Source organism: Parus major, chromosome 3 (assembly GCF_001522545.3).
Source record: "Parus major isolate Abel chromosome 3, Parus_major1.1, whole genome shotgun sequence".
Lineage (NCBI taxonomy): Eukaryota > Metazoa > Chordata > Aves > Passeriformes > Paridae > Parus > Parus major.
The window spans coordinates 111,382,094-111,398,147 of record NC_031770.1 but is presented as its reverse complement, the minus strand read 5'-3'; the positions used below and the strand labels follow the sequence as shown (position 1 = coordinate 111,398,147).

The 16,054-nt window shown below is 46.4% G+C and overlaps 1 protein-coding gene across 1 annotated transcript in view; it reads left to right on the top strand.

Annotated features, from left to right (window-relative positions):
• The window catches only part of FZD3 (frizzled class receptor 3), a 47,273-nt gene extending 33,581 nt beyond the window's left edge, over nt 1-13,692 (top strand). The window contains exons 5-7 of the mRNA XM_015623106.1: nt 7,908-8,056; nt 8,856-9,089; nt 9,726-13,692. Coding sequence (XP_015478592.1) covers nt 7,908-8,056; nt 8,856-9,089; nt 9,726-9,939 — 597 coding nt within the window. The 3' untranslated portion in view covers nt 9,940-13,692. The remainder of the gene's footprint in view (nt 1-7,907; nt 8,057-8,855; nt 9,090-9,725) is intronic.
• The last annotated feature ends 2,362 nt before the right edge of the window (nt 13,693-16,054 follow it).

The window sequence follows — 16,054 nt, the reverse complement described above, 5'->3', positions numbered from 1 at the left end:
CCCCATTTTCCCCACTCTGGGGAGCGTTCCTGCTGTGTTTTTTCCCCCAGTGTGTCCCAGCTGTTTTTTTGCCATTTTTCCAAGAAAATCTTTGCCAGGAAATCGCAGCCCCAAAGTTGACACCAAAGGGAATCCACAAATTCAGGGATGTCCTAAATCCCAAATTTCCCTCCCTTTTCTTCCTTCCTTATTCTTGTTTACAATTCCTCTCAGGAGAGGTAATGGATTTATTTAAATCTGCCCTAAGGAGTTGTTTCTTGTTGGATGTAATTATTCCATCTTTAAAATAAAAAACCAAACCCAAAAACCAAAACAAAGGTGGAGATAAAACCAGATTTTCCATATTAATCACGAGAGATGCAGCAAATCTGAATTAGGAGTTTCATTCACAAACAAAATGGAATTTAGAACAGCAAAAATACACAGAATTTCTCCAGGGAAAAAAAATATATATATATATTCAAGGAGCAGCCTTAAATCTTGAATTTTGGTTGTTTTCCCACTGACTCTTTTGTTGTGATTTAATTGTGATTTAATTGTGATTTAATTGTGATTAAAGCAGCAGGAAAAGCTGAGTGAAGTCGCTCTTTACCCTCAGAACTGAATGTGATGGGAAAATCCAATCCCCCCAAAAACCAGATTTGTCCTTTTTTTGTTTTAATAAATTAAAGGAAATAGCTTAGGATTCACATTCAGAAATTTCATTTATTTATTTCTTTATTTATTAAATTAAATTAATATTTATTTATTTATCTGTTTATTTATTTAAATATTTATTTAAATATTTATTTATTTATTTATTTATTATTAATTCATATTTTTTATTATTATTATTTTTAAATTTTTTTGTGGTTTGTTTATTTATTTTTCTCTTTTTAATAGCCCTTCTGAATTCTATATCCAACCCAAATTATTTAAAAATATCTGTTGTGCTCAAAAATGATCAAGACTGGGGTTTGTTTCTCATTTTCAGCAGTGTGAAGCAAAGCTGATAAGCCTCAAAAACTGATTAGAAATGCCCCAAACTGATAAGAAATATCAAAATTGATGAGCTGTGTCCAAATCAGGGTAATGCTTTGGCCAACTTATGTTACTTTTTGTGTTTGAATTTTGGGAACTGTCTTATTTTTGCATTATTTTATAGGTTTGCATTATTAAAAGCTCAACTTTAATGAATGAAAATATTCAATTTCTCCTCCTGAAGCAGCATTTCAGAGGGAACTGAGAGGAATTTTAAGTAGAAATAAGTAATTATTAATAACAAGAGTAATTAATGACTCTTGATGGAATAACCCTGACACCAAATTATTTTTCAAAGACTCAAGGATGTGTTTTTTAGGCACTTACAAAGTTAAAATTCATGGGAAAAACGGATTTTAGATGGGTTTGGCACGGTGAGGTGAACCTGGGCGATCACTTCAATTCCAGGGTGGATCAGTTTCCCCCAGAAGAGCTGAAGATGGTGATTTTATAAACTTTTATTCCATCATTTATTAATCATTTATTTTTATCTTGGATTCTTTTTGAGGCTGTTACCGGCCCAAGTCTTGTGGAGCAGCCGGGTCGGTGTCGTGGTTCGATGAAAGCAAAACAAGATTTAAACAATAATTCACTTTACAGTAAAGTAAAGAATAATAAAAATAAATTTTAAATTAATGAAAAAATAATAAAATAATGAAAAGCAATAAAAATAAATGAAAATAATAAAAATGATAAAATAAAAATAATAAAAATAATAAAAATTTTAAAATAATGAAAATAATGAAAAATATTAAAAATTAAGAAAAATAATGAAAATAATGAAAATTAATAAAATTTTAAAAAATAAAAATAACAATAATAAAAATAATAAAAATAATAAAAACTAATAAAAATTTAATAAAAATATTAAAATTAGTAAGATAATGAACTGGAATAATGAAAATAATAAAGTAATAATATAAATTAATGAAAGTAATGAAAATAATAAAAATAAAATAATAAAAATTAAGAAAAAATAATGAAAATAATGAAAAATAATAAAATTTTAAAAAATAAAAATAACAATAATAAAAATAATAAAAATTTAATAAAAATATAAAAATAATAAGATAATGAATTGTAATAATGAAAATAATAAAGTAATAATATAAATTAATGAAAGTAATGAAAATAAAAATAATAAAATCATAAAAATTAAGAAAAATAATGAAAATAATGAAAAATAATAAAAATTAAGGAAAATAATGAAAAATAAAAAAAATAAGAAAAATAAAAATAACAATAATAACAATAATAAAAAATAATAAAAAATAATAAAAATAGGAAAATTAATAAAATAATAAATTGAAATAATGAAAATAATAAAGTAATAATATCAATTTTTGAAAGTAATGAAAATAATAAAAACAATAAAATAATAAAATTTAATAAGAACAACAAGAATAAAATAATAAAAATAAAAATAAGAAAAATAAGAAAAATAAGAAAAATAAGAAAAATAAGAAAATGTAATAATAAAATTAAATAATAAAAAAATAAAAATAAATTGACTTCACAGTGACAAATCTTGCTACATTTGACTGGAAAACTGTGAGTGTAATCCTGAACCTCAGAGCACCGACAGTGATGGAAACGCTTTTGAAGCGAGGCCGCTAGGTCGGATTCCCTTCGGCCTTTCCCCTCGCTCTTCCCATTTACAACAAAAGCACGGGTTAATTTGAATTTCATGGCTTTTTATCCTGAGGGAAATATCAACTGAGTGAAATGATGGGCGTTCTTGCCCCAGAGGAGGGGGACAGGTGTTGTGTTTGGGTTTTTTCTCGTTAATTTGTGGTTTGACGCGTTTCGGCGGGAAGAGGCCTCCGGTGCCTGTGAGGGAAAAGCAGCTGTGATTGATCATTTGGGGGCAGGAGGGGAGAACATTCCGGAATTGGTTCTCTAAGCATTGAAATGAGCGGCGTGCCCGCAGAGCAGCGTTGCTTTTCCCTGGAGGAATGTGGAAATTGATGTTTTGAACCTCCTTTCTCAGCGCCTGCCCCGCCGCGTGTTCCGTGAGGGAAGCGACGCCTCCGAACCTCGCTGAGGATTCTTGGATTTGCTGAGGGGAAAACTTTTCTGTTGGGTGTTTTTGGACCAGCCCAGCAGATGGGAGGGGGAAAATGAGCTACAAAAATACCTTTATTTCATCTGTGATCTTTGTAGCTGACAGAACTTGCCGGGCCAGGCCTCGCTGCTCGCGGGATGTGTCTGAGCAGCTCCGAGCGCGGCGCAGGGCCCGCGACCCAAATCCTGCATCTCCTTGCCTGTTTTCCTTGGCAGCTGGATGGCTCTGAGAGCCTGGATCCACAGGGAAATCCTTCCCTGGGATGGAATTCCCAAGGAATTTGTGGCTGCCCCATCCCTACAAGAGTCCAAGGCTGGGTTGGAGCAGCCTGGGATAGTGGGAGGTGTCGGGGCTGGAGCTGGAATGAGCTTTCAGGTCCTTTTCAGCCCAAACCGTTCTGAAACTCCAGGAAATTGCCAAATTCTCGTGTTTCTGGAGTGCACAAACCCCTAATACAGCCCCAGGAACGTGATCAGGTCTGAGGGAAAACAGAGAATCACCACCAGAATTCTCTTCCCTCTGGGAAAAGTTCTCATCTCTGAAGGACACGGCCCCAGGGCCTTCCACTCCCTGCGTCCCTGACACGGAAAAGCAGCTCCTGGCGTTCAGAACAAACAGCTTTTTATCTAAAAATGAGGACATTATCCCATTTTTTTAAGGCCCAGAGGAGATCTCTCTCTGGATTTGATCTTTCCAGCGTGGAGGTTCAGAGGTTCAGAAATGTTAAGAGGGGTCTGGCCACGGAGCCAAGGGGGAAACAGAAGAAATGATGGAATTAAATCCCTTAGTAGATGTTCCCAGTTATTGTTTCAGCTGGTAACAGGAATGTAGGCACTAAAATTTAGTTTAAGAGAAGATTTTTTTCCCTCTCTGGCTGCATCAGCAGTGGAATTCACTCTCTGATCCTGAGGGATCACGGTTCTGATGGCATTCCCACATCCCCATCTCTGACAAAAATCCTGATAATTGTTATTTCATCGCCAAAACGCTGCTCAGGCTCTGTTTTCAGATGCATTTGGAATTCTGCTGGTGCTTCACCACCCCGAGTTCTTGCAGAGCAGGGCTGGGAGGTGAAGCCAGTGCAGGGGAATCGCTCTGGTGAGTAAATCATTGATGGGGGGATGAGGAAACCCCACATTTCTACAGGATAACAGAGGGAATGTGGCATTTTCCCCAATAAAAATTAATTGCAGTGCATCAATAAAAGGCTGCAACCCAAAAATGTAGCAATGCCTTCAGCACACACCTTGTTAAAATACCCTTGAACCTTTAATTGTAGCTTCAATGCCATCTGTTTATCAGCACCAGCAAGAACAGCCTGGATTTCTTAATAAAATGCTTTGGGTTGGAAGTTTATTCAGGTATAAATATAAATAGAGTCAGGTTGTCCACTAAAAAATTCGCTTTTAAACACAAAGATATTTCTTTATAACCTGAATTTTCAAAAAGCACGGATGGAAAGTGCATCAGGGACTTTGTTCCATAAATTCAGACATCTCCAGAGTGTCTCATTTATTGGTTGTTCCCTGCTTCATCTCTGCAAGAAAATAAATTGAAACCAGGGATCCTGTCCAATTCTCACTTTTTAAAAGTGATTCTGATGCTCTTTCAAGGTCACATTCCCCATCAGAGAGAATTTATTATAAATAAATTTATATCTCTATGTATAAATATATAATATATATATAATTTACTTAAATAAGGACCCTCAGATCATGATCACAGGTGCTTTTGGAAAATATTTTGCATTTTGGCTGAGGTGGAGTTTGAATATTCCAGGTGAATGCATCATTTCATGCGTGGTGAATAAATCTTTAAAGTCGTATTTTGGACTCTTCCTAAAATGCTGGGCAGTAAAAAAGTCAAAGTTTTGATGATGAACACGAGTGAGTTTTTACCTAATTTTGCTGGTTTTAAAACAGAATCTCTGTCCCAGCATTTTGGGGTTGGAGGTGCCCCACTTTGGGCTCAAACACCTGGTTTTTTTTAGCCCAGTTAAGCCTGGAAGACTCATTTCAAGTTTCATTTTTCCGGTGTTAATTATTATAAATGTTGTTAATTATTCTAAATCCCTCATACCTGCAGATTAATACCATTTCAAACAGGTGCAGTCACTTAGTGTTAATGTGAGTTTAATGGGTGTTACTCCCTCAATTGGCTGCTTTGAGGCTTAATTCAGAAAAAAGCGTGTAATGATGTTTAATAACTCGCTTTGCCAAAGAGCAGGACGTGCTTCCTTTCGCCTGAAAGATTTGTTGAATGTATTTATTTTAATTTTTTTTCCACTTGGAATTATTTGTAGCACTCAGCAGGAGCAGGTTGAGCCAGGAGTTTTGCTGTTGAGTGATTTATTGTAATATCTTGGTGGAATTAATACAGTGAGCAGCTGAGAGCTTCAGCAGTAGAATTGATGTGGTTTATTCTTGATGAAATATTCAAAATTAAATTCCCTTCAGGCCAGAAGTTCTGCCAGGGGAGACCTGGCCCCCGTGGACAGACATTAAATGTAAATATAAAGAATTCAATATAAAAAATGCACCTGGATGTCACCTTCATTAAGAAATGATGAATTTCACCACTTACTCCACTTAGTGCCAGCTGAAATAATAAGGTAAAATAATAATAAGGATTTTTTTTATTGAGTAATCATTAATATTCTGGGATAATAATCCTGTGTGGAATCTCAGAGCTGTTCTGGTAAATGGTGTGGGAAGGTCCAGAGGTGTCCAGGACCCTTCAGCACCCGTGGTTTTCCTGGGTGGAAAGAGGTGGATGGAGAACTCCTAATGAACATCTCCTAATTACTCTCATTACATTTCAGCACTTTTATTTTCCATCTCTGGTGGTGACAGGACTGAAAATGTGCAATAATACAGAATATTAAACCAGGGATTGCTGGATTTCTGGATTAAACCACTGGAAGCTGTGTTGCCCCTCAGCAATAATTGGAATATTCTGGAATATCCTGGGGTGGGGGCCTATTTCTGGCCAGTCCCCGTGACACAGGGCATGATTTGACTTTGGATTTTTCAATTTGGGGTTCTGGATGTTGTTCTAGGAGGTTGTATCTGTGTTTTTACATCAATACAGGGTCAGAGGGGAGCTCTGATTGTCTCTGCCAACCTCTGTCCCACACTGGTGACACTCAGAACCTGCCTATGTCCCCTCAATTCCTACTGGAAGCCTTTCCAGAATCCTGCTCTCCTGCAGATGGAATTCCTCCATGGCTGCCATGGAATTTCTTTCCTGTTGCTCAGATTAAACACTTCAAAGTGTTTTTTTCCCCCACATTTTGGTGTTCAGCCATGCTTTTTCTCACACCTTTGAGTCCCTCTGGGCCAGAGCAGCTTCTTGCAAGGGAGGGCTGGCTGTTCCCTACGAATTCCCAGAGTATTCCAGCCTCACCCTCACCTCACAGAGCACCAGCAGCTTCTCCAGCAGCTTCTGGGATGTTGGAAAGATTCCTTGGGCCACAGTCCTGGAGCCATCTGTGGGTTCTCCTTATCCCCTTGTGCACCGAGGTTGTTTCTGCTGGGATCAGGATGGATCTGCTGCTCGTCCTCCGCCTTCTCTCTTGTCCTCAGCCCTCGTCTCCTGAGAAAATAAAATATTTCAAGGTGGTTTGGAAACCTCCCTCAGCCGTGACAAAAAGCTCAGGGATGCTCCTGTTAGAGGCCAAGTGGTTTTGTGGCCAGTGGGTGTCTGAGCTCGTGGAATCACAGAGTGGATTGGGAAGAGACCAAAACTCATCCAATTCCAGCCCCAACACCTTCCACTGCCCCAGGCTGCTCCCAGCCCCTCCCCACCCTCACAGACAGGAATTCCTTCCCAACATCCCACCCAAATCCCCCTTTTTCCACTTCAGAGCCATTCCCTGTGTCCTGTCCCTCCATCCCTTGTCCCCAGTCCCTCTCCAGCTCTCCTGGAACCCCTTTAGGCCCTTGGAAGGGGCTCTGAGCTCTCCCTGGATCCTTCTCTTCTCCAGGTGAGCACCCCCAGCTCTCCCAGTCTTTATCCCAGTTCTCCCAGTCGCTGGAATTATTGGAATTCCAGAGTCACACAAACGCTGACAGAGGACTTGTCACCACCACGAGTTTCTTCCTTCCCTCCACAGCTTGGTGGCCTCGTTCAGGTTTGCTCTGGAAGTTCTCTCTCCCCGAAGGTTCAGTTTCTGAGCCGGGTTATCGTTTCCAGAAGGGCTCTGGTGTTTGTTTTGGAGCTTCCCCACGGACCTTCCTGGAAAGAAAACCTCTGTCTTCTTTTCCAAACAAACCCTTGGTGTATAAAAACATCTGGAAAAACAGATCTTGTGAGCGTTTTCCAGTTCCAGATCTCCCTGGAGAGAGAAGTTTTTGCTGGGTTGATAAGAACCAGGCACCTGCACCTGGCCAGAGCCTTGAATTCCCCAGGGAGGGAGACAGGGAATCCCTGCAGGGAATAAAGGATTGCCCATCCGCGAAGCTTCCCCTGGCATTTTTCCCAAGAGCAGCCGCAGCAGCACCTGGTCCTGTATGTGTTAATCCCATCAAAGGAGCGACTCTTTCTGATTCACAGACTAGAAAATATTTCACGGGTATTCAGGGCACGGACAAAAGACCAGAAATACAAATAAAGGCCAGGACCTCACAGCAGTTGAGCCTTTTGTCTGAGCCAGCGCTGGGCCCTGCAGCGCTCCCGGTCACGCTCCGAGGAGCCGGGAACAAAGGAATCCTGACCGTGTTTGCTTTGGCTCCAGGCAGGGAGGAGTGATTTAAATTCAAAAACGAGCGGTGAGCCAGGATGGGTCCTAGAATCTTCCTTTTGTCTCTTTTTCTCTCTCCAGGTCACTCAGATGAGCCGTCCAGATCTGATTTTGTTCCTCATGAAGTACCTGATGGCCTTGGTGGTCGGGATCCCCTCGGTGTTCTGGGTGGGAAGCAAGAAGACCTGTTTTGAGTGGGCCAGCTTCTTCCACGGGCGCAGGAAAAAAGAGTGAGTACGGATAATTACAGATAAACCCTTCCCTTGCTGTCCTGGGAGAGAGTTTGGGTTGGTTTTTATGGAGGCAAAGGCAGGAGTTGGTGGAAAAGTCGCTTTTCAGAATGGAGCAAGGAAGGACAAGACAGGCAACAGCTCAAAAAATTCCTTATTTCTCCCTAATTATTCTTTGTTCCCAGAATCAAATCTACATTTGTCTTCAGTTTGTTTTTAACAAGAATTAAGCATCAAATAAACACTGCAACTACTCTGCCTCTCACTGAGGTGGAATGGAAACGTTTTATTTATAAATGTGCATCCAGCCAACTGAATCAGAGCTCTAAATTGAAATTAAACGCTGGTTCCTCTCACCGTGGTTGCAGCTGAGAGGATTTATCTCTGCTTTTAGTCTTCCTTATGCATTGGTGCTCAAGAGAGGTTTGATAAAGTGACAGCAAGAATTTCTTGGAGCTTCCATAAGGCTGAAATTAATTTAGATTAAGGTTGGCATCAATTAAGAGACAATCCGTGTGATTTCGTGGTAGCCACGGGTAGATTTCCAAATAAATATTGTCCTTTAAGATGATTTAAAGCAGATCCACAAAGGCAGGAACGTTTTGGTGACTCCTTTGGTGCATCCTTCAAGGGTTCATCTCGGCTGGAATAACCAGAAAGGGAGGTGCTCCAAAACCGGGCAAACGGGGACGTTAGGCCGTAAATAACGTAAATAACGCTCTGGTTTGCCAAGCCTTGTTGTGTTTGTGATCACTCTGTACCGCGGTAATTAACGCTAATTGCTCCAACAACCGCTCAGAGTCGTCAACGAGAGCCGCCAGGTGCTGCAAGAGCCGGACTTTGCCCAGTCGCTGCTGAGGGACCCCAACACCCCCATCATCCGCAAGTCCAGGGGCACCTCCACGCAGGGCACCTCCACGCACGCCTCGTCCACCCAGCTGGCCGTGATGGACGACCAGAGGAGCAAGGCCGGCAGCGTCCACAGCAAAGTCAGCAGCTACCACGGCAGCCTGCACCGCTCGCGGGACGGACGGTACGCGCTGCCCCCCAAACTGCGCCCTTACGGGTGGGAAGGGACCGTAGAGATCATCTCGTTCCACCTTCCACCCTCACAGGTGGCTCCCCTCCAACCTGTCCTCAAACAGTCCCACAACCTCACTGGGCAAGTCTTGTGCAGGAGGTGGGACAGGCCCCTTCCAGCCAGACGTGTGGAATTTCAATAATTCTGCTGAACCTGGGTGTTCTGGTGCATCTCCTCTCCCTGGCAGTGCCTGGAAAGAGAAGAAAATGCCATGATGTTTTCAGAGTCACTGCTGGTCTTGGGGCATTAATTACACGGATCTGTGTTCCACCGTGTGGGAAAACAAACCTGCCCCAACGTCAGCTCAGCACCTTCCTGGCTGCTTTTGTCCATGTGTCAGTCCATTTTGTGTCTGTCAATTCTCCCTGCCCAAGTAAACAGGGGACAAGTTCCCCTCTCTGAGTTGAGGTGGAGATCAGGCTTCCAGGGTAATTAATCATGGAGCGTTTCACTCCCCTAATTATCAGTACCAGGCAGTGCTGGAGTAAGAACCGAGCGAGGCCCGCTGTGCGAGGAGCTGAGCGGGGAATGCCTCTCCTCACAAGAGCTCTATCTGCATTCTCTCATTCTCTGTTTCCCCAAAATCAGGTACACTCCCTGCAGCTACAGGGGCGTGGAGGAACGACTACCTCACGGCAGCATGTCCCGGCTGACCGACCACTCCAGGCACAGCAGCTCGCACCGCCTCAACGAGCAGTCGCGGCACAGCAGCGTCAGGGACCTCAGCAGCAACCCAATGACACACATCACACACGGCACCAGCATGAACCGGGTCATCGAGGAGGATGGCACCAGCGCCTGAGCGGCTCCGAGAGCTCAGGGTGCCGGCAGGGCTCGTGGTGCCTTCCTTCCGCGCTCAGTGTTACCCTCAGCCTCTCGCCAGGTGCTGAATTCGGGCGTCGGGAAGCCGGGGTCGGCTTCTCTGCTGTGGGACTTGCCTCGGAGCTGTCTTGAGTCACTGAGTAAAAAAGCTGGTTGTCTCCTCTGAACCTCTCTGGAGGTAATTATTTATTTGATAACTGTTCCTCATCAGACACAACTGCTGAATTTCTTACTCTCTGTGGAAAACAATCTCCCCCTTCCTTCTCTCTCCCTCCCTCCGTGGGCTCCGCGTGTCGGAAATCAGCGGGGCCGTGCTGGGAGTTGTTCTGATGAGGGAACTCTTGCTGCTGAAGGAATCCCTCCGTGCAGCTCCCTCGAGGGGACACGTCCAGCGCTGCCCGAGGGACGTCTGTGTGACCCGGCAGCGTTCGGTCACGCTGGAAACGCCACGGGAAGGAGCGTTTTGGAGAAGGAAACTCCTCTGAGGATCACCAGCTCTTCCCAGAGCTGTCCAGGCTCAGTTGTCCACAGGGTGGGGGGAAGAGAGAGGCAGGGAAGAGCGATTTTTTTATAACTTGTATTGTCCTTGCTTTTTTACAAAAGACTATTTAAATTTTCTACTCGTTTACAATTTCCGTAGGAAGAGATGGGTTTTAAAAGCAGTTATCTAGATAATATTCAGCCATTTATTTTTTAGAGTCATGTACAAAAGCTGAGAATGCCTGTTCCTGATCTATTTAAAGAAAAAAGATTATCATAGAAAAGCTGAATTTGTCACCCAGGCAGGAATGTACAGCCCGTTGTCACAGCCAGAGCTGAGCCTGTTTACAAAGCCCAGCAGCTGAGGCCAGGAGGACCAGAGGAGTTTTTTCAAGGATTCCCCACCTTCCTTGTGATGTCACAGTTTGGGGAGGATCCTCTGCGCTGAGCAAGAAGCCAGAGATGGTTGGGAGAAGCTGAGGCAGGAGCTGCCCCCAGATGGGGAAAAACGAGGATGTGGCGGCTGGAAGCCCACGGAGTTCCTTGAGGAGGAGACAGGATCCGCAGTTCATGGATCTTGGTTACGGATCCACCTCTGCTGTGGCTGTTTTCATCCCCTGCTGCAGATTCACGGTAGAGAATTCTCAGTTTGGGCTTTTTTTGTGTGGCAAGGATCCATTGGGATACCCTGGAGGCAGAATTCGAGGATGGTGCTGGAGATCTTCTGGGGCACCTCCCGAGGAGATGGATCCAGCACGAGGAAACCCTGCTGGCATGCAAACCTACCTCAGTAATTGCTGCAGATCACTGCTGGGAAATGAATCCTTATTTTTGCATTGTCCTTCCATAATTCCCTCCCTGACCCGGTGGAGCCTTGTTGAGCAGCCTTTGTGCACCAACCTCGAGGGCAGGGCCAGGGCAGGAGTGCTCCACAATTAACTCATTTTAATTGCAGCTGATGACACAGCGGCAGAGCTCATAACCTGTGTGCTGTGGAATCAAAGGCTGCCCCGGGAGCTCCCAGACAGATTTATCCCAAATTCAGCGGCTGGAGGAGAAGACAAACGGAGCCCAGCGTGGAATAACAAAGCTCTTTGTTGTGGGCCCTGGAGGGAGGTGCTGCAGGCAGGGCCCTGGGGCAGAGCCGGCTCTGCTGGGCCTGTTTGCTCAGGAAACAGCCCCGGGGCCCGGGGATACCTGTCCAGCTCTGAAAAATCCTTTGGGCTGACTTCAACTGGGGAAACTTCGACTCCCTGGAAACCCCAAGGGTGGAACCTTGGCTGTTTTCAAATCCAGCTCCTCCCGACTCAGAGGGGTGATCTGGTAGGAATCTGGATCTGCGGAAGCTGAGTTTTCCTAAACACTGGAACCAAGCTAAATAAGCTCAAGGGTTTACAATGATCCTCTTGGCTCCATTTCCAGTACCTTTTTTTTTTTTCCTTTTTTTATAAATTGCAGCAATGCTTTGACTTGTTTGGAGACGGGGAGAGGAACGCTGATGGAGCTTGGAGAAGGATCCTGCTGGGAATGTTGTTAATTTGTGAGGCCCAGTCCCAGTACTGCTTCCAGATGGGAATATCCAAGTCATTCCTTGCTCATGGGTGCTAAAGGGACAGGCTCCTGTCACCCCAGGGAGGTGATTAAACCTCAAACTGGAGTTCTGGCTGGGCTTTTTGCCTCCCTGCCCTCTCCCCTCTCCCTTCAACACCTGAGGCAGCGTGCTGTGCTCTCTTGGCAGAGCATTCCTCCCGGGAAGAGCATTCCTCAGCCAGGGAAGAGAGTCCCAGCCCTGCTGCAGCTCCCCAGCTGGGGCCCACAGGGCTTCAGCTCCCAAATCATCCCGGCCAGGACCTCTGAAGGGCATCCTGGTTCGAATGTGTCCCCACAGGGGCACCAGGGGCCGTTTTGGGCTGCTTTCCTACCTGCTGCCAGCTCCAGCCCAGGTGCCGGGTTTATGGGATCGGTGCCAAGCTTTAAATTCCCCCCGAGCTGAAACCCCCGGCCAGGAGGGCGTTTCTGCAGACCCCCAAGTGCTCGGGGCTCCCCGGGTGTCCCTGCAGCGCTTTGTCCCTCCCCAGCTGCCACCAGGAGCTGCATCCTCTGTCCCTTCTCCCAGGGAGCAGGCAGGGAGGCTGGACAGGGCCTGGCTTCTCCAGCTCCAGTTATCCCAGACTCCATCCCTCTGCCTCCCACCTTGGCTGCAGCCCCAAACTCTGCTTGGTGAAACTGCTCCGTCAAAGCTTCCTGCAGAACGCACGACTCCTCATCCCCAGCATCCCCAGGGATCTCCAGCTCCTGTTTTCCCAACCTGACTGCGCTGACAACAGATCCCCCCGAGTTTGTGCTGTTCCTTCTTTCTCAATCCCTCCACAGCTCCCGTGAAACGTCCCCGATCGGAGCTGCGGTCGCATTGCATGGAGGAGGCCGCTCCTCTTTTTTAAGGCATAAACAACCCAAGAGCAGCAAGCAGCCACATTCAGGTGTCAGTGTGTTTGTGTTCTCCCTGTTGTGTTCCAGCACAAATCCCAATTCTGTGCTGGAAGCGTTGAGCCACCAGCTCCAGGGGTCAGTGGTGAGCGCAGGATGGCACTGGGAGGCTGAAATCCGGCCATGGCCGAGTCCAGCACTGCTCCCGAGTTGTTCCAGCAAGGAGGGAAGGGAAAACCCCTCAGGAAAGGCACGAGGAGAAGGCCCAGGCCAGCCTTAGAGCCAGGGGGGAGCCGATTCTCCAGCCCAGCTCCAGCACACTGAGGATCCCAAAACGCATCAGGCAGCTCCGTCTGTGCGGTGAAACCCGGGCACAGAGCAGAGGAGACATCCCCAGCTCCACCCCGAGCAGCAGAATGTCCAGTTGAATGTGAAGCTTTACCCCTCTCCCCTCGTGCTTCTCTCCTGACGGGATGGGGATCGATGGTCCCCGAGGCGCGGGGTTCTCCCGGGTTTTGCCGGTGGGCCCGGTGCCTCTGCCAGCCCCTCCCGTTGTTGGGTCAATGTCCAGCTCCTCAGGAGAGGGGAAGGCGCTCCCGGGAGATCCCTGCGTGGTGGAATGTGTGGGGCAGTCCCTGCCCGAGGCTGACCCCACTCGCACTCGGCTCTTGCTAGACTTGTTTACAGTAGTCCAGTGTGGGTTTTGTAACGTTTAATTTTTAGCACTTTAACTGTGAGTGTACAAACTGGTTCCCTTGTAGTTGGTGTACATTTTCATTTTAGAGCTTTGGAAGTTTTTAATAAAACCATGGAAAAACTCTGGCAACGGGTTTTCAGTTCTTCTCCTGTGGGTGTAATCCTACCCCCCTTAAAAACACCGGCTGAGCAGCAGTTGAGATATAAAGGTTAAATAATTAAATATCAGGTTTTACTCTGGCCAGCAGCTCTCTGAATTTGAAGAAAGACTTTGTAGACTTAATCTCCCCCCAACATCTGCACTCGTGGACGCCGGGCACCCTTCCAGCAAACACAAAGCTCTCGCAGATTTCGGGCTCCGGGTTGCTCCGCCCTTTTACGAGAACAGCCCTCTCAAAGCCAGCAGCGTTTCACGGGCAGAGGGGAGCGCAGAGCAAACAGGTTTGGGAACAGCAATGCCAGGGATGTCTGGGGTTTTTTATTGCCAAATCCAACCCGAGGACAGGATGACTGATTTATCTGGAGGAGCTGTCTGGCACCTGGGCGGATACGCGGTTGTTTTGGGTTGGAAGCCTTCTGCTGAGCCTTGCATGGCTGCTGATAAAGTAACTCCTCTCACTAATTACTGCTGCTGGTTTAGGTCTCGGTAGATAAATAGTTCAGGGATGAAACTTTAGGAGCTGCTGGTCTGCTCCATCTTCCCTGAATTTAAGCTCTGGTGGGTTGTGAGTGACAAGCTGTGAAGTCACAAAAGATGTGATCTGCAGCCCAGGAGGATTCCCTGCAGCTAAACCCATCAGGGTGGGGAGTGGGAGCTGACAGCATTTCTCTGCCCTCTGTGCTGCATTGCCGGCTCCCAGAGGGACTCATGCAGGACGTGGGGAGGAGATGGAGTCACCTGCAGCTTGTTTGGCCCTCCCGAGGAGCTTTAAGGACCTGCAGGTGAGGGAGGAGCAGCGAGGTCAGTTCAGAGCCCCAGGCTGGGATTAGGGCTGGGGGTATTTTCGTCACGATCGCATTCCTGGCGCACCTTAACACCCCGGTGCCTGTTTTGGGGCTGGTTTTTGTCTCAGCTCTGCCAGCTAGTGCTCTTGTTGTGATTTATTCTCCAGTTTGAAGGGAGAAGAGCATCTGGTTATGCGCTAATCCTAAAGACAACAAAATCATCGAATCATGGAATGGTTTGGGTTGGGAGGGATCTTCAGTTTATCTCGTAATTCTGTTCCCCTGCCATGGGCAGGGACACCTTCCACTATCCCAGGTTGATCCAAGCCCTGTCCAGCCTGGCCTTGGACACTTCAGGGATCCAGGGGCAGCCACAGCTTCTCTGGGCACCCTGTGCCAGGGCCTCCCCACCCTCACAGCCAACAATTCCTTCCTAAAATCCAATCTGAACCTGCTCTGAGAAATCCTTGGTGACAAAAGGCTGAAACAAAATAGATGGAAATAGAAGGATCTTTTTTCAAAAAGTCATTTTTTTAGGAGTTATCTCCAGCTCAGAGCTCCAGCCCTGCGGGATAAAACCAGCAGCCCTGGAGCGTGACCGGCCGGGATCCGCATTTCCAACGCCCTCGGCTGCCGGTCCGACTGGTTTTTGTGATAAGTTCCAGACACCTTGGATTGATAGTCAGTCTCCAGTTTCAGTGCCTGCACCTGTTTGCCACCTCTTCCCTGCACCCACATCCTGCTGCTGTTCCCTCTCGGTCCCACGGGGCAGGGAAAGCCATTTTCTCCTCTCCCAAATCTGGAGTTTGGGTTTTATGAGATCCCCCTTGGCTTCCTGCCCCCATTTCCTGCTTCCCCCTGCAGCGCTTGGATGTGTCTCAAGGCCTCTGAATCCCAGGAGCTGGCTTAAAATATTTCCAGGGTCTCCCATTGCAGGGATGCTCAGCAGTTTGGAGCTATCCTGATACCTGAAATGGTGGGAAAGCTGAAGCAGGATGGATCTGCAGTGCCAGATGGTTGCCAAGCTGCTGTAATGCAGTATTTTAAATATAAATATATTGATGTTCCTGTTTGGCATAGACGTATCCTCCTCTGCTTCCCCTTCAGTGCAGAGGGCTCCTGCCTTTGGGAGAAGGTGCTGAAAAAATCCCTCGAGGCCCTGAATTGCAACATAATCCAGCTCCAAATCCCACCTGGAATCCGTCAGGAGGGACGAGCCCTGACATTCCCCCGCCGATGCCTTCAAAGCCCTCTGATCTTCGCCGTGGAAACGACACCATCAGATAAGGCTCGGCCCCTGCCAAGAGACACACAACATCTGCAAGGCTGCAGAAAGGGGGATTAGGGAAAAGTTAACCTCCTTCCTCAGTTGTGATTTTTGGGAGGCAACCAACTCCCGAGCTCTCCTTTGCAGGGCGGGTTTGGGGCTTTCACGGTGGTCCCCAGGCCCTGAGGATGAGATGTCCTTGGGGATGATGGCACCGCTGCACAGAGGGAGCAGGGCCATAAAATCTGGGGCTAACCAAGGGTTTGGACTTGTAGTGACG